The sequence below is a fragment of the Taurulus bubalis genome, assembly GCF_910589615.1.
Source record: "Taurulus bubalis genome assembly, chromosome: 2".
Classification (NCBI taxonomy): domain Eukaryota; kingdom Metazoa; phylum Chordata; class Actinopteri; order Perciformes; family Cottidae; genus Taurulus; species Taurulus bubalis.
Window position 1 is genome coordinate 34050440 of NC_136590.1, and position 18658 is coordinate 34069097.

Sequence of the window (18658 nt, forward strand, 5' to 3'; positions counted from 1 at the left end):
AGGTGTTTTGTTTGTTTCTTTGTTATCATCGTCTTCCTCGGGATATTTGACAAATGCTATTGGATGCTGCTAATCATGATGTGGAGATGACGCCTGATGTGTAACTGCATTGAGGCTTGTGTGATGGAGTGGTTTCAGGACGATCTTGGAGCAAGAAGAATGCGGATACTCCAACTTTCTAAAAGCAGCTCATCGCTCCAGGGAAAACCACATAACACTTCTTTCTTTCACACTTCCATGCCCTGCTCTCTATAATCAGTTATTTCTAGCCTGCGGCAAAATTGTAAGGTTGGAAGAAAATTCTCACACATAAAAGTCTCATCTAATGTCGTGTTTTTTTACTTTATTACTATGGAAGACAATTTCCGCTAGTAAAAGAAAAAAATTATTAGATAAAAAGTCATAATTATGAAATAGAAAATCAAAATTATGAGATAAAAAGTCTGTACCGACGGAAATTAGCTTCCACATTCTTCACTTTCCCTTGTTTGTTTCTGGGTTCATTCCTCTCTATCTCCTTCTGCTTAATGGATCGTGGCTATCTGGATCATGGACCATGCATACTACTCATTATATAAATAATTTCTGTCATTTTCATTGAATGTGCTGTAACTCCGTTACGTTATTAATTCTGGCAACATGACATCTATTGCTTCTGTCCATCTGGGGAGAGGGATCCTCCTCTGTGGTTCTCCCTCAGGTTTCTTCCCCTTTTTCCCTGTGAAAGGGTTTTTACTATCTTTATTGGGGGAGTTTTTCCTGATCCGATGTGAGGTCCCGGGACAGGGATGTCATGTGTACAGATTGTAAAGCCCTCCGAGGCAAACTTGTATTTGTGATGTTGGGCTATATAAAATAAACTGAATTGAATTGAATGGAATTCCAGTTTCAGCCGAAGTAGATCTTGCAAATGGAACTTTTTAAAATGTGTAATACTGTAATAGAACTCCTACACTGTCAGTGCAGTCCACTGAGTTGAAGTTATTTTTGTAGACCACTCACCAGACTGTGGTGTCCACGCTGCAGTCATTGAGCTGTTTGTAGTCCAGCTGAGCAAAAAGAGGGAACAGGACCTGGATGCCTCCTATAGAGTGGATGGCACTGTGGATGGAGTGGGTAACAATGGCCTTCACATCCTGTGGGACGGAAACGGACTGTTAGTGCTGACAAAGACTACACTGTACTGTACTGTATGTATGGTCACAGATAAAAATCACACACTCACTCACTGCCAATTAAACATCTCATATCAGATGTAGAACATCTACCGCAGATATAAATAAACCATTACTACAATTTTGAATGGTAATTTTTCAAGACTTTGTAGTTTCTTCCAGAATATGTTGCTGTTTCATTGTATTATTGTTTATTGTCTACTAGCTTCCTTTCACACGACCTGATTTACATCAATTGGAAGTTGAATTGATGATGCTGTTTTTGTTTTCAGCAACAAAAAATAAATACAACATTTAAGTAATAATGCTAACACTCAGTCACCATAATGCTGTAAATGCCTGCTGTTTAACTCTGTAAACCTGTCTTTTGCCGTCTTAACTCACTAAACTGAAGATGATTGTGGGACCTCTGATTGAAATAACTATACAACTAGAATACTATAAGAATTTGTATTTGTGAATTACAGCAATTGCTGCCTGAATTGCTGATGCAGGACGACATTCTTAAAAGTCAAGACAAGATATAAAGAAGAACCAATTTTAGCAACCAGCCTTGAATGAAATACACTTGGAAAGAAATTTGCTTGCATACAACAAAAGGGAATAGCTTCAAACGAGATAGTTAAATTAATACCTGAGAGTGAAAATTGTGAACTTCAAGACATTGGTGGCGACTGTCTTTCACAAAGTGCATTTTATAAACAGTTGTTATACATATATCTGTATTGTCCTTCTGTGGTAAACCCCACATCGACTACAGTACTTCGGGCAGGGTGCAACAGATTCTTTACAAATGCATTTGAGGCAAGTGTGAGTCAGACTGTGACAAACCCTTCTGATAATCAGGCTGAACTGCCATTTCCTACTTTCATGCATGATGAACAACTCAAGCGATTTGGCAGCGATTCAGAGCTCGGTATCTAGTTTAATGACGAGCAGCCACTCAGAAGAATCCAGGCTGACCTGTAGCATGAGTGCGTGCGGTGAGTGGACGAAGATGGAGGAGTTTTCCCTCGGCGACGACTCCAGGCAGAGCTGGGCATCTGTTGCCTTGGCGTTGTAGGTGAAGGAGATGGAGTTGGCCAGCTTGCTATCGTACAAAACCTGCTTGTGGTGCTCAGCCAGATGGATGTCACTTTCTGACTTGAACTTGAAAGTGCTCTGCAGTGATGGAGAAAGAAGATGTCAAAGGTTGTGTGAAAAAAATAAAATACTTTAGCGAGACAAATGAATTGTCCAAAGACAAGTGAAGTGTGAGTATGAGTCTGTGTGTACACGTTTAATACCCAAAATGGAGTCTGCTTAATTGCAGCATGTGTAAACAACCCATCATTAGCTTAATGAACACAGCGCTAACTCAGCACTAATTCAATTAGCACAGAATAAGAGATGAAAAGGGCCAATGGATGAGAGAGAGACAGGCACCCGGAACTCCAAATGTATCTCCTCACTTTGTAGTCAACCAACAAAAAACACACAAACAAATACGGATATATATTTGCGTTATTCAATTTCTGAATATTAAGTTACATTTGTCCTGCAAATTACACACCCTTAAACCCTTTCCACAAGCTGCTGAGATTGTATCTTGTTGAAATACATTTTTTTCTTGTGTGTGAGTATCATGGTCTATATCCGTCTGTGTGTACAGGTCTGTAGGTCCATGTGCCCTGCAGCGGTGCTGATACACGCATGAAGCCCTGCAGATGAAAGGCCAGCGAGTTACTCTGCCACCCTTTGCAGCAGCTCCAAGAGAGGGGAACTCTTCCCTCCGAGCGGCTGGGTCCCCAGGTGCCTTGCTCAGCCTGACTGCACAGGAAAGCCCCCGGCTGCTCACAGACCTGCAGGCCCGTCTTGTTCCAAACCTTTCATCTGATGTCTGTTGTAGAAAAATGTGCCCTGAGCATTTTGAACCATGCAGCACAACATTTCTCTGTTTTCTAGCACCGTCTTAGTCTTTCTTCCATTTAGCAGCTTCAAATGTGGCACAAAAGGCCTACATGTAGAAACATATAGTCTGAATCTGAAGCACATTTTCCAAACAACAAACAGACAGGGCAGCCAAAGAGCTCCTGTCTGTAGCTTTAACTGACACACACACACACACACACACACACACACACACACACACACACACACACACACACTGTTTTAAACAATTGATAAGCAAATATACATGGTATGATAATGGTACATTTTCATACCATCGTATACCCCTGCTACCCTGACACCTACACACACATTAACCTCTTAGCGTTCCTGTAAAATTTGCCGAAAAACGCCTATCCTATAAATGCATGGTCTTTTGTCTCTTTTGAAAGGCAACACTGAAGCTTTTCCCCCTCAATAGTCAGAATCACTTTAAGTGCTGCTAACACTGAGTTATATAATTTTGAACACACTAAACTATAAGGTTTTTATTCCCGCTTGAACATTTCTTTGCAAATAGATGCCTGTAGATGACTATATATGGGACTTATGAACTGGAAAACACAATGGGACAATAGCCTCAAGCCGCAGTCTGTTCTGATGAAGCTGAAACCTGTTGTAATTATCTCCACCCACTCTTGTTTACGTCAACGTAGACTCTAGTTGGGTAATGTAGCCTGTCAGTCAGGACATGAAGCTCCTATTGGTTCAAGTGGAGATTCATAAGAAAGGTTAGATTTCGGCGGACATTTTGGTGGTCAGATTTCATCTGTGCTCTCATGCAAACTTCCTTTGCTTCTAAAAACACATAGATATGGTTTCATGTCTTCCAGCTGATATGAAATGATGCAACACCAGTTTGTGGATATGTATGGTTGTAATCACGTGTTTTGGACTAAATCTTTGATGGGATTTTCTATTTATTGGACCCTAACGACGTAACAACGCCGTTGTTGTTGGAATGTTATAGATTTACGGATGAATATGAGGCGTCATCGGTGAGTTGCCTGGATTTTGCTATCGTTAGACAGGCAGCGGGAAAAGCATGCAAGAGTGAAGGAAAGTCCACAATGTAGCATACGTAAAGCTTTACTAGGCTGCGCTTAATCACACACTATTCCTCACCTGATTACACAAGCACACACAGAGGAATGAAAGAGACAACTTCTGCCTTTGTAACACCTGACAGCTGCAGATACCACACTGGCCTGCAGTGATAACAACACACACATGACACAGATTGCTGAATGACAACCAGTCCTCCAAAATAAGTCCTTCCCAACATATCTTATTAGGGTTATCAGATTAACTAATTACTTAGTACATTAAAATCTAGGGTTGGGTATCATTTAATATTTGTCAATACTGAATACAAAACCCATTTTAAACTTTGAGATTCAATACTGATGCCAAACAGCCATGCAAAAACTTTGGATAAATACAATCTAAAATTGATCACAGAATAACTGAACAATATAAAAACTCTACAAAGTTACCTTTTAGGACACTTATTGATATTCTGTCAGTCAGCACCAAACTGACCCCGACACAAATCAGTTTTCAGGGGATGTTTCTCTGAATATTAAAATGTACAGAACAAAAAACCTTTCAATAAAAGTGTAATAAAATCTGACAATTACACACAAGACAAATATCCAGATAGACTCTCGGCACTGTGCATTAATTACGTTGTGGTCAGATTGTTGGCAGTGCTCCGCAATGAGGAAATCTGGACTGGATGATGATGAGTGGAACCAGTGACACACCCGACATGTGAGTAACAGGACATATATAGAACACCCACACACACACACACAAAGACAACAAAAAAAAAACTTTACGTAGCTCACAGTGGAAAACAAGATGTTCAGATAGTCAAGCTTCTTCTGTTGTTAGGAGAGCATGCAAGTCCTGAACTGGACACACGTACAGGCATTCAGTACACACAGCGTGTCGGCCATCATAAGCCTCTTCGAGCGAGAAGACCTTGAACACCCTCACTGTGCTGACGGCTTGTTTAGCCGAGCGAGCAGAGTGTCTGTCTGTCTTTTTTTATTATTACTGAACAGTAACACTGACAGTGGATGTGACCAAGAGGCTGCATCCAGCTATGCACACACATATGTATGTACTGTACTGCACAGATTAGAGAATACTCCGGCAACAGATTGCCATATATGCACATCCTCACCCGTGTGAAGTCATGGGAACAAGGACGGGCCTCTATTCACATTAAGACAGGAAACTGTGTGGCACAAGCTGAGTCCCACAGGCGCTCTCCTTTAGGCGACCGAAAAAAACCTGCACACTCATCATTACGATAGCCGCATCGAGGCCAGCGGCTTTGAAACAACTGAGCCATTTAATGGTCTCTTCTGGGCATCTGATAAGCCCATTCTGCACCATGCAGAGAGGCAATCATCTGACTGATCAGCCGCAAGAAACTGTGGGCTGCGACAGAGAGAGAGGAATCAGTATTCATGGCCGAGAAACAGCAAACTCCAAGCATGCGATCATTAGGAGGAACATGAGGGGACTCTAGTCTATACCGTAAGAGAGAGAGTTTGAGAGAGAAGATGATCTGTGCTCTACCTCAAGCAATCTCTGGGTACTCTGCATGTTTTCAATATGTTCCTCTATTAGTGTCACCTAAGTCTTGGTAATTAAAAGCAAATTCCAGATTCAGTGTATACCCTTTCTGAGGATCTTTAGAAATACCAGCAGCTGTTTCCACACATCAGCAGCCTCAGATCTCCGTGAAGTCTCATGGTGCTAAAATCGTGACAGATTTGGACACCTTTATAAACAAGCTATAAGTGGCCTAAGGCATGCAAGTCTGCCAAAACAAGAAGCAGACAGCTGGCAAGGTGTTGCGACATCTCGGCTGTCTCCGATAGCCAGGCCAAAAGGCAGAATGGTGATTTCTAAAGCGCTTGGTGCTGAACACCCAACATCATGATGCCTCATTTGAATAATTTGATAGTGCGACAGAAACACAAAGTTCTGTCTCTGTTTAAAAGGCAAACTCCACCCTCACAAACTTCTAAACTGCAAATTCCAGACATCAATTTGTGATTTCCCGAGAGGCATGTAGTGTGATAGTTTCTTCATCTACTTTTCATTAAGCCCCTTTAATCTCAATCTGCTTCATCTACTACAACTTTATATTGTGACATGGCTGCATTAAAAGAGTGCGGGCATTTAAATCTAGGTAGCCAATAAGACTTCAGAAAATTAGCTTATCCCTGCAGCCTCAACATGTCTTTCAGCTGCACGACATTGTGATCCATTGTTGAGATTTAATAGATCTCGATCTAGATATATACAGACAGACAGACAGACAGACAGACAGACAGACAGACAGACAGACATGTTTCAATTGTGTTCAATTGTGATGAGGGGCTATGAGGTCTAAAGAAGCATGTTAGAAATCACTGCTCTGGCCTATGCAAAAAGCAGTACCCCTATCTGTCATAAAACTCATGCTGCAGCATTAATGCGCTATAAGAGAGGGTATCCACAGGCTGTGAAACCTACACTATATACATCAAGTGACAACAAAAGCTAAAGCTACCAACCACAGAGGCACCCTGGCACCAATACACAGGCTATTTCTGCATTTGACAGCCCAAGAATGATTGATGGCCTCGGCTGCTTCTAGCTGACGACGTAAACGGGCAAAGACAGCATTAAGTAACATTGACAATGAAATCCTGTTGCCAGGATATTCTTCTTGCCAAACGGTGCATGACATTGATGCGCAGTAAAGCGTCCAGAGAATATACTGTACGGTGGGTGATAAGGACGTACGTTTACGCTGTCTCACCTTGTATCCTGGGCCAAGTTGGTGAATGGCAAAGATCTGAGCTGGGTTGAGAGCTTCACTAAAAACGTAAATGGCTCCCAGCTGACCACAAAACACCCTGTTGGCATCCGCCGTCTCTGATGAGCCCAAGAAACACTTGTCGTAGCTCTGAAAAAGGGCACAACACAAGAAAACATGAACTATCATATAAAACATTTGTTTCTTGCAAAGAGAGTTTGTGACTACAAGAGCGGACACCGTTTAACATGATTCACTGGTCAGGGTCATTTTAAAAGTGTTTTTTGTTCAACTCTAAAACTTCTAGATTGTTTGTTTTTCAGTTTCAGGACACCTTAACACCTTTGAGAGAAAAAGATTATTTACAGTGCATTAATCATCCCATTTTAAGACATCTCAAGAGGCCATTAATTATTCATTTTTAATCTCTGGTCATAAATATGTGCTATTCTGCAGTGAATGGTAGAAAAAGGCTGATGAACTTTTGATAGCGGTTTGCTTCTCATCGCTCTGTTCACGTTTTCAATCACCTGCTATAACCTTCTGTCCACTCGCCTTTCATCTGATCCATCCCTCCGAAACTCTTTATCAAAATGAGATCTTTACGCTTCTGCTTCTTTAAAGTGATGAAATATGTTGTATCTTCAGGCTTTAGGACAAAACAAACCCTGATAGCATCAACACATTCTCAGACCTGTTCTTTCACTGGTGTAGGGTGTGTTATTTGTCTTGTCGTTCGGTGAGCTGTGTGAACTATAAGACATTATACCCCAAGGCCAAAGGAATTTCTTCAGAGAATAACACCGGCTCTTGGTAATTGCGGCAATGTCAAGAGCCAACAGGGAAGGAAGTGTAATGAAGGTGCTGCAGCCACTGAGAGGTCAGACTACCTGTCCCCTGCAAAATTGAAAAGTTGGGAGTTGGAGTTTGGGCAAGCAGTGCTGGAGCGGGGCCCAATGGCAACTCAAATGCAGAGGGCAAACCTCAAACGTTTGCCAATATCACGATAGGAGGGAAGTGTAGCGTCAGACCAACATCGGATTTCTCTCGTGCAAAACTTTTGAAAGCAAGAAAATGATTTATAGATTTTGTTTTGTTGCAAAAATCTCATTTGAACCCAAAGCAGTTGAATGAGAAACCTAATATGCCTTCAACGGACTTCTCAAGTGTATTTTTCCAAAAGGTAAATTTAATTATTCTCTATAAAGATCAGTGCATATAGCAACACAATGCCTCTGTAATGAGCCAATATCTTACATCATTGGTGTTGACGTGCCAGGCCATATCACCATATGAGACCAGTTGACCGTTGACATAGCAACGGATCTCGGAGTTCCTCCAGCGATTGTAGATGTGGACGATGCTGATCATGTACCACTAGAAAAAACAAAATCATATTCAGAGAGAAACAAGATGATACATCAAAACCCAAAACAACAAATTAATATGCAACATTGCACCACATTAAAACATGAAAAAGTCAACATTGTTTGAACTATTGTGTTGATTGAGGTATTTTGATGTTTTCGATGTAAACAGTTTTAATGTATTTATTTTTTTATGTTTTTAAATGTTGTGTGTACTGTTTATTGGTATTGTAAATTATCTTGTATGTTTCACTTTTCATTAATTAATTAAACTACTAAAATGTGTTGTTTCACCTTTACACTCATTTGAGACTTTTCAGTATTACTAGTTTGTTTGTATCACGATATCTGACTTGGGCAAAACTCATGTCTTTGCAATCCTGAGAATGCATCCTCTAACACCATTAGCTCTCTATAAGATGGTTCACCAACATGAAATATTACAATGTGTTAACATCATACATTCACCAGAACTCTCCTCCAAAGCTATCTCTTTGCCCACCTTAATATTCCATTAATAGAGTGCATGTGTACATGTGTGTGTGTGTGTCTTTTAAGCATCTTCCTGGTGACAGATTCCCCAGAGAGAAGACTGAAATGAGGAGAAAGACTGCAGTGGGGGAGGAGGAGAAGCTAAAATTGTTGCTGGCGTATGCATAACTTAGAAGTGGACAATGCCACATGTGCTTGCAAGCACACACACACACACACACACACACACATTAACACTTGCACACGGTGTACAAAATGCTATGAGACATGGTCACTTATAAATTGATCAAATGGAACCACTGGGAACTTTGTTAGGCAGTGCAGAGATTCTACTGGGTCAGCAAATACAGCAGAAGGCCATCTCATCAAGTGAATGTGTGTTTATGTGTGCATGCAAGTGTTGGGGTGTGTGTGTGTGTGTGTGTGTGTGTGTGTGTGTGTGTGTGTGTGTGTGTGTGTGTGTGTGTGTGTGTGTGTGTGTGTGTGTGTGTGTGTGTGTGTGTGTGGAACAGTATAGCAGAATGCTGACAATGCAGTAGTGAGGCAGTGTGCAGGGCTTAATTGACAGGCCTTATCTCCACTCATCAACACTCCTAGTGAGTGCAAGGAAGAAGAGGGCAGCAACACACTACGGATGCTCTCTAATCTCACAAGTGGCACATGGTTACCAAAGTCTGAGCTGACTAAATATGCTTCAGTTGAGTGATTTGGTTGGTGTGGGTGTGTTCTTACCTTTCGGGGTTGGAAATCATATTTCACACAGTGCTGAAAGCCTTTTCCTTTTGACTTCAACGATGTCACAATGAGACAGTTTCCCACAAAGTGAGCGGAGTAACCTATTCCTTTACTGGTGCGGAAACTGCGGGGGGAATCAGACAGAGTTACATTATTGTCAGTTTGTTATCAATTCAAGATCTGTGTTTTAAAAATAATGGCTCTAAATTAAAAAATAATATTGGTACTCCTAAATAAACATGTGAGCTTCTGTGTGCCTAAATGACATGTTCATTACTAAGTTTCATTAGTTTTGAGTCAAAATAAATGACGTGTCAAATTAATTACATTTCAACCGTGTCTTGTTTGATTTGTTAGACCAGCTGTATTGCAAATAATATAATATTTTTGTTTCCACTTCCACGAGTTTAAAGTATTTTCTTGGCAGCAGCACAAAGGGTACCAGATCACAGGTTTGTAGAAAAACACTACTAAACCCCTTCCCTCCATTTCCCCCAAATAGTGTTTCTCTTCCCACACTGGTAACCTCCACGTAAAACCCGGTCTCACAGATAAGCTTCTTCACGAAAACAACAACACACATTCCACTTCTAAGATAGGCCCGGAAGGATCACACACACAGCAGAGCCAGAGAGCAGATATAAATCCCTCTCAAGTGAATCCCTGGTGCACGTTAGAAGAGAACATGGTGTGTTATCGCGGCCTTCACGCTGCTGTGGAGGCCGCGATGAGACAGGCGGCTGGAGTAGGAGCTGCATCTGGAGGAGGATGATAAGACCAGGGCAAGTGGAGAGGGGGCACCCTCACGCTCTCGCTCCAAACTTGCCATGACAACTTGACAAACAGTTACGAAGGCAATAGGATTACACCCTGACACTTTTCATGATCAGAGCTCATCCCCGCGATGGTATGGAATAAACAGACGGGTAGCTCCCCAATTCTTTAGCAAAACCTTTCTGCTCATAATGAATTCATGTTTGACTGTGGGGGGGGGGGGGGCAAGCAGCGGAGTAAAGGAGTTCAATTAAATAAAAGGTCAAAGCTAATGAAGCTTCATTGTGGCTAACGGCTTGCACTTACAACACAAACGTTGAGGCCAGCGAGGTCCAGAGTTGCCCGACGAGTGGAGGCATCCACCCAGCAGCACACTCATAACGGAGTGCCTTGACATTTAAAGTTATGTTCCAATTCATTATCTGTTTATCTATTAACTTCCATTCTGTGTCATTTAGTCTAATGAGTTAAATGGTTCTCATGTGTCAGTTAAGGAACTGACACGTTGACAATAATGCTGAATTTATTGTGCAGAAAAGTTTTAAATATGAGATTTGTTTAGAAATATTGAATCTTGTAGAAGATGCCGTCAGCCAAGCGATCAGTTATGTGTCTCAGGCCATCAGATCTTTGGTGGATAGATAGGTAGCGCTGACACAATTGGTCAATGAAGTAATTTATCACACATATTACATATATAATTGCCACAGAGATAATTGTGAGAGTTGTTGCTTTTCTTAGTTTTATATTATTGTAAATTTAACATGTGATAGGCTAAATTATTAATTGTTTGATAAGGAAAAGATTATTGATGGATGAAACAAATCCGATTACCTTTGGTTATCTGTACACCGACCCTGTCTAGTGTTGACAGTTTATGTGGGAGATTATTCGGCCTGAGCAAAAGTCTGCAGCTTTCTCGCACTGTGATTAAGTACAGTACACGCACCTTAAACCTGTGCCATTCATGTTGACTTCACTTAGTTTCTTCTTACTTTAACCAGAATGCCTTTTGACTTCTACTTAATTCCGCTGTGTGATTTTCCTTGCCTGGATCAATAGTGATGGCAGAAGCAAGAGGCAGTTTGTTCGGTCAACAAGAGGTAAACTTCTTATATAACATGTACAATTTCTTAAAGCCGTGCTGCATTGAGAACTGTCGGTAGAAAAGCTGGTTCTTCTGATTTTTTTTTCAAATCTTTTTTTTGTGCTGAACATGGAGAGTCTACAAAGAAGCCCTTCATCTGTGATCCAGAGGGACCGACACAAAGACCTGATCTTTTTGATTCTTCTGTAACTGCGCTTGCAAAAATATCAACATGTGTCATGGGGTCAACAAAACAGGCGATGAAATGAAAGATGTATGGCCAATAGAAATACTTGGATGAGACTAAAGTGCCAAAGAGTGGATTTCTTTAGATGCTTTCAGTCCCAGTTCCCATTACAAGGATTTTATTTTCATTACATAATAGTCCAGATCAATGCCGTTCTACTTACCAGTAGAGATACGGTTTGTCTTTATCCACATTGATGTTGTTGAGTGGATCCTGTCTGAACCAAGTGTTGATAGTGAATCCGTTCTGGTAAGGCCATTTGGCAATTGGTGGCAATGCTATGGCCTGGGGGAGAAGAATAAACACATCAGATCTGCTCTCACCAATGTTTATAGCAATCAATAGACCACTCAGCTCGTCATTACTTCACATTTCACCCTTCAACTCCTTGCACTGGTGAAGCGTCAATTAACGTTTGCTGACTGACTGCAACAAATAATGCCATGAAGGCATCTTTAGCAATTTGGGTGCATAAAAAATACATTTTGCATATTTTTGATAATGAAGCTCAGGTGTCTGTGTTTGTATATCAGTCAGTCTCACCGCTGCACTGCGTCCTGGAAAGTTGAAGAAGGTATCAGGACCATGTCTCTGAGGCATCTGGTTCAACACTGACAAGAGCTTGATAGCATGTCTTGGCTGGAAAAGAGGAGAGGCGAGGAGATGAGAGGAGAGGAGAGGAGAGTGTAAATGTCTTGTGCCATCTGCCGATTATCAGGGGAAACTATCACAGGGAGATTCTGTGTGACATCACATCTCTACCACAACCCCACTAGATCAATAACTCTTCAATCACCTCCGCCCTCCCCGGACAACATCTCATCAATACCATGGCAACCCTAAATCGATCTGTCTCTAGGGACAGAGGCTGCTGGGGATGGAGGAATTGGAAAAGAGTGGGAAATAGGAGTGAGGTGGATGGGGGTCAGTTGGTAGATAGAGGTGGTACAGAGAGAGAGCCAGAGGGATGGATGATGGTCTTGCCATGGACCACTGATCAGTGACCAGGGGTTGTTGATTGTGGTTGTCCTGGAGTCCGAGCAGAGGGGAGATTGACGAGAAGGGGCCGAAGATGTTATTGACTTAGCAAGTGGACACCAGCAGCTGCGGAGGCACCGCACAGCCAGTAAACAAACCCAACAAGTGAGCAGATTACAGAACCATCCCAAATGCCCACAGTTTGTTTTCAAAACATCAACTAAACCCTGTGACTGGCCAATCAGCAAGCTGCAAGGGGCAGTTGGGACGACAACAACAAATAGCACCGTTAGCGGAATTTGTACCAAGCGCTCCCGATGCTCAACTCCTGAATTAATCTCATCAAGATGTAGGTTAAAGTAAAACTGGCATTGTCGGTTAAAAAAGTAAGCACAAATCAGCACCCACAAGGCCCATTTCTCTCAATTTTTTAACGAATAATTTAGGCAAAATTCTAAAATGAACAGCGTAAAGTTGGGTATTTTCAGAAGGAAAGCTTAAAGCAGGTTCATGAGGTTCAAGTGAAGGAGGAAACTTATGAATCAAATATGTCTGGACTACGTCCACAGACTGTAATCACAACCAAAGAAAATGTCTATTTGGCAGCACACAATAGGAAATGTTTCTGATACGGCTGTGCAAAGAGACAAGGAGATGTTGTGTCGAATCTCCATTCACCAGGTAAAAGTCTAACAGAGGGAATAAAGAGAGAAAATGAGCCCCTGAGCAATGCATTTACTCTTCTGGAGCTGCTTGGATGTTAGTAATAGAAAATGGTGGTTATATAGAGAGTGAATATATGGCCGGATGTTGCTTAAAAGATGAGAAATTCCCAAAGGAACTCACCTGGAGAAAAACAATACGGAATTCACAGTGTTTCACCTTCACCACTGATTAGCCTGCTGCTGCTTTTTTTCCTCACAAAAATAGCACACTCCAACCTCTTGTATTAATAATAATGTTGATTACGAGAGTGGGGGGAAAGCTAAACGTGAGCCAAATTGCCCTTGTCTTGACATATGCTCACAAATCAATCCAAACATACACACATAGATACACACCCATCCTCTATTTTGCTTGTATATTAGCACAACCATCCCATTAAGTGACACCCACACTAATGACACACGCTCATGCTGTAAAATTAATCTAGTGTAAAATGAATGTAGCTTCCCCAACTATTAATTGTGAAATACTGGCATATCAGACAGCATACGGTACAGCAATGTAAAAACAATAAAAAAGAAATTAAACATACACGCAGATATATTTATACAATAATCCTTTTTCCAGAATTAATCTGCATTGAAATATTGCTTTTATTTTGACTACAAAATATGGAAATGGAGTACGGTCACTTACAGTATAAAAATACTTATAATATAATGATGATGTTTTTTCCACTTTTTAGCAATATTTATATTTTTCACCCAGCAGCTGATTGATGGGAAGGTGTCTTCATTTTCTACTGTGCTCATAACAACAACAAACTGAAAAGCACACACAATCTAAAACTCCATCAACTTACCCAGATGCCGTTGTCTCCCCTGAGCATACTGAAGAGCAGCTTCAGCTCCTTCACTGTGATGCTGTAACTGGCCATGACTCCCAGCATGTCCACCAGGAGGTCTGAGGAAACACAGACAGAGGCAGATAGTGAGCGCAAGAGAGCAGAAACTACCAGAATATCTGTGTGCGCGTGCTCTTTTGCTCTTGTGTTTGTGAGTCAGTCCTCGACTGTCATTTCTCTGATAAAATAAGGTGAGGTCATTAGTATCTGCAGTCAGAATGTACTGAGTAGCCCCTCCACTGTAAACAAAGCACACGTAACCTTGAATCTTGAGCAGAGTTGCTGTGCACAGCAATACTAAATACCTTGAATGTGTACATCACAATGTAAATTCTTGTTGCGTTTTTATACATTGATCTTAATACATCAGGGAATATAAGGCAGAAGAAACTGAGAAATAGTTAAGTACTGCTATAGCTAAACAAAGCTAATACAACAACAGTGACAGGCTTGAATACTGTTTACGAGAGGATTGTTAATGAATGTGGATTCACTGCATTACTAAACACTCCGATACTCATATTATTAAATCAAATATACTGTGATGGGGGTCTTGGACCCATATTGTTTGTCCAGTTAATGTCCAGGACTGAAAAGCTGCATTTCAAATCCACCGTAGGTTTTGTTATGCTAAATATAAACAGGTACACCAGCAAGTGATTAGCTTAGCTTAGGAAAAGGACTGGAAGCAAGGGGAAATGCAAAATAAAAAATAAGTTTTGGCTAACCAGTGACCTGCTTCTCGTCTTAATGGGAAGCTAAGCTAATCTCCTGCTGGCTCAAGCTGCATATTTACAAGACACTAGACAGGCATTAGGAGATCTATCTCTCTTCTCATCTAACGCACGCAAAGAAAGCAAATAAATATATTTCCGTGTTTTCCTTTAATTTGTTCACATTTTAACAGTCAAAGTAACAACCGACAATGCCTAAATGTCATACATTTTACAAAAACAAGTTTTCAAAAGTGTTTCCTCTGAATATTCAGGCAGATAATTAAAAAGTACATTGTGTTAAACAGACATTTGTTTAGTCAAAATGACCTAACTGCATCATTGACTTTCACTTTACACAGCCAGAACAGATCAGTGTGATATGGCTACAGCACAGTCCTCTCAGAGCGAGGCAATCTGCTTACAGAGGCTCTTCTTTCCCATTAGGCCTGCTCGATATGAATAGAGTCTTCCCACAGTATTTCATTAGCCAGAGCCCAGCGATAGTTAATAAAGCAGAAGGCTAGCTCACTGAGGTGCTTGGTGGGAGAGGAAAACGCAATACACAATGGCCTAGATTCAAAACCCCTCAGCTCTGTTTTTGGTACGATCAATCCATGTAGGGCATTTTAAATAGCTTTAAAAAATGTTAGAATCATTCTTTAGCAGGGGAGTCTGTGAGAATTGTCACTAAATTGACTTAAGCGACATATGCTCTGCTGTGGTGAGCAGCAATAAGTCACAGAAGTTATAAAGCACATTATCCTGCAGCGGTTTGTAGGACAAAGAGGACACTGAGGAGGAGGAGAGAAGGAGAGGACACACACTCCAAGGCATCATTAAAGGGAAGTCAAGGTCAATATGATCATGTCAAGAGACAGCTGTGTATGTGGTGTTTTGTAATAAAGCCTCCCATATAAATTGCAGCACACACGGAAACATACTGGGGTCATTACTCTGCTTCTGCAGCACCAGCTGGTTTTTATGGATGTCTGACTGCACAGCAAATAAACACTCACACATTAAATAGTTCTGTTATGAAGGAAAAAAAATCACAAGTGAGTGAAAGAAATCTTCAAATAAGAAGAAATAGAGACAATCATGTACACCAGAAACAGCTTTAACCTTGAGCTTCTGTCTCAATCAATGCTGTGTCTTCAGCTTCTGGCCCACATGTGATGATTTCAACATCGTCGTAGTAAAAATGTGATCCAAGGTTAGTTATATCCTTAGTAATAATTTGTTAAAACACAGCACACACTTATATTTTAAGGCTAATGAATGTATATTTTACTGAAACTTAAGATATATAAAAATCTGCATATATCTCCTAACGTGTGCGTTTGTTTTGCAACCAGGCAGTGATGCAGGTCTTCGTCAATATTCAGGGAAATTGTGTTACGATGTTAAGATCATGTTGTGTTATCCTTTTACCTTTTGTCCAAATTAACGAAAAGGAAAAGTGGAAATTTAGTAAATTCATTTGTGGTTGCGTTCACACCTTAATTTCAACCCCTCCATTTATTTGTCTTTACGTGGTACTCATGAATGCACAGTTGCTTCACCTGCTATCATGTCGTCCACAGTGCTCATCTTGAGCAGCACCTGCTGTATGAGGCCGACCTCGGTGCTGGTCTGCAGGTTGCGCACGCTCTTGCGGAGGATGGCGGTGAACATGCTCCAGATCTCGGCCTGGCACGTCACCTCGCAGTGGGACAGCAGCTCCACCATGCAGCCGATGCTCTCCGCCTCCTGGATGATGAAGTTCATCTCCAGGTCAAACTCGCCGCCCACCAGCTGGAGGGGGTGAGGGAGAGGGAGAGAGAGAGGGAGGAGGAGGAGGATGAAGAAGGCAGAGAGGGGAGGAGGGAAATGGTTTGGGAGGCAGAAAAGGGGCAGGAACCAGTGGATTATGGAGGTGTTAGGTTGGAGGGGAGAAAAAAGAAGGGGTGGGGGATGAAGCACGTGGGAGGAGAGAGAGAACAAAAAGAGAATGATTTAGTGAAGCATTTAACCTTTTGTCTGTCGGAGAGGTAAGCCTGGCGTCTGATGGATGCTGATTATGGTTAGTGGAGTATTTCTTCTGCCGGGGGCCACACATACTGCAACAAATAAATGTCCTTCATCTGACCATACACACATGTACACACATGTACACACACACACACACACACACACACACACACACACACACACACACACACACACACACACACACACACAGCCATCAGATCACTAGGCCTCACAAACACACTTGCACCACATGAACACAAGCATCCCCCACGCAGTTTATCCTCAGCATACTACGCTATCCAGGAAGTGGTAGCCTTGGTAACCACCACGCTAAGAGACCACCACGGAGGTTATTAAATCTGATGGAACAGAAACACGCAATAGGTTACGAGAGGCGAGCAAGTCGAAAGATTATGAGCGGATATAGAAGACACCAAATTGGACCGCGGTCTTCACACAGAAAGTAATGGATGACATTACAGTCGGTGTGTTTCACAGAGAGATGGAGAGGAGAGAGGAGTCCCCTGCTATCTGAGGAGAACAAGAGCATCAGTGTTGTCGCTGCCAGTGAAATGAAAAGCTTATTAATTAATTCTATGTGTGACTAAACAACCTAACCTCATGTTGTCTTTGGGTCAAAATGACCCTGTATATGTATGTATGTTGATGAGTCATTTTGACTCCAAGACAACACGAGGGTAACACAAAAAATATCTAACTAAAACTGGAAATTCATTAAACATTGTATTTTCACTCTCAGTTAACCCGCATCTTGATGAGATGATGAGATGTTTTCTTTTCTAACATAAGAGTGGAGAACCCATTACTGGCTTGGACATCTGAAGCTGAACCATCTCCATGACAACTGGGCAAACTCCATCTGCTGACAATGACCATTCGATGTGGTTGAAAGTTCTGGAAAAAGTAAGTAGTTGAGAATATCTTCAAATCAATTCCACAGTTTTTTATATGTGATATTGCCCTCAGTTGCTACATTATGATATACAAGTATATAATGTATATTATGATGTCAGGTCAGGCCGTTTAGAAATGGGTGTGCTTTCAGGCGGGGGCTACCTTGTGATTAACAGGTCGCTACCCCGGAGTTGTATGGTCAACTTTCCCCCTTTCACAGTGTGTTTTCAGTCCATGAAAGTTAATCGTAACATTTTGGACGTCTAAAAATGTCTTATACAGCATTCGGCTGTATTTAGCTCCAACCTCTCATGTCACCTTTGCAAAAAAAACAAGATGGCAACAGACAAGGAAGTGGTACAAGTGGACAAAATACCTAACTGTAGTCATCAAAACCTTAGCCCACAAAACAATGGGTGATATCACTGTGTCTACGTCTTAATCATACAGTCTATGGTTTTATGTGACTTAGCAAATAAATCATATTTCCTGACATTTCTGTATAAATTTGAGCTATATTAGGATGGACATGTCTATGGTCTTGCTTTAAAGAAACTGACCCCCAAACCTGATGCATGCCGGAGGACCTTGCAAAAGAACATAGAAAATTGAGGATAAATGATGGTGTCTGTGATAAGAACATTAGCTGCAGCAATCATTTGCAACACCAGCATGTATTACATGTTGGCTTATCGACAGCCTTTGTCTCAGCCCCAGAGAGACTTCAAGTTTAAGGGTTAAGCCTTGTCGGTCGTCGCTCTTTTCCTGCCTCAAGTTTCCCTCATGTCACCTTGTGATTGATCAGGTTTTAGATTTGGGCCTTGTATTAAAGTATACAAT

At 41.4% G+C, this 18658-nt stretch overlaps 1 protein-coding gene across 4 annotated transcripts in view; it reads right to left on the minus strand.

Moving 5' to 3' along the window:
* The window catches only part of LOC306751932 (neurobeachin-like), a gene marked incomplete at both ends in the record, with an annotated part of 85013 nt that overhangs the window by 39685 nt on the left and 26670 nt on the right, over positions 1–18658 (minus strand). For all 4 annotated transcript variants that reach the window (XM_079235598.1, XM_079235597.1, XM_079235596.1 and 1 more), the window contains 9 exons: positions 1003–1136; positions 2139–2336; positions 6931–7077; positions 8185–8304; positions 9519–9645; positions 11793–11914; positions 12173–12268; positions 14136–14236; positions 16456–16687. In XM_079235598.1, the coding sequence (XP_079091724.1) occupies positions 1003–1136; positions 2139–2336; positions 6931–7077; positions 8185–8304; positions 9519–9645; positions 11793–11914; positions 12173–12268; positions 14136–14236; positions 16456–16687 (1277 nt within the window). The remainder of the gene's footprint in view (positions 1–1002; positions 1137–2138; positions 2337–6930; positions 7078–8184; positions 8305–9518; positions 9646–11792; positions 11915–12172; positions 12269–14135; positions 14237–16455; positions 16688–18658) is intronic.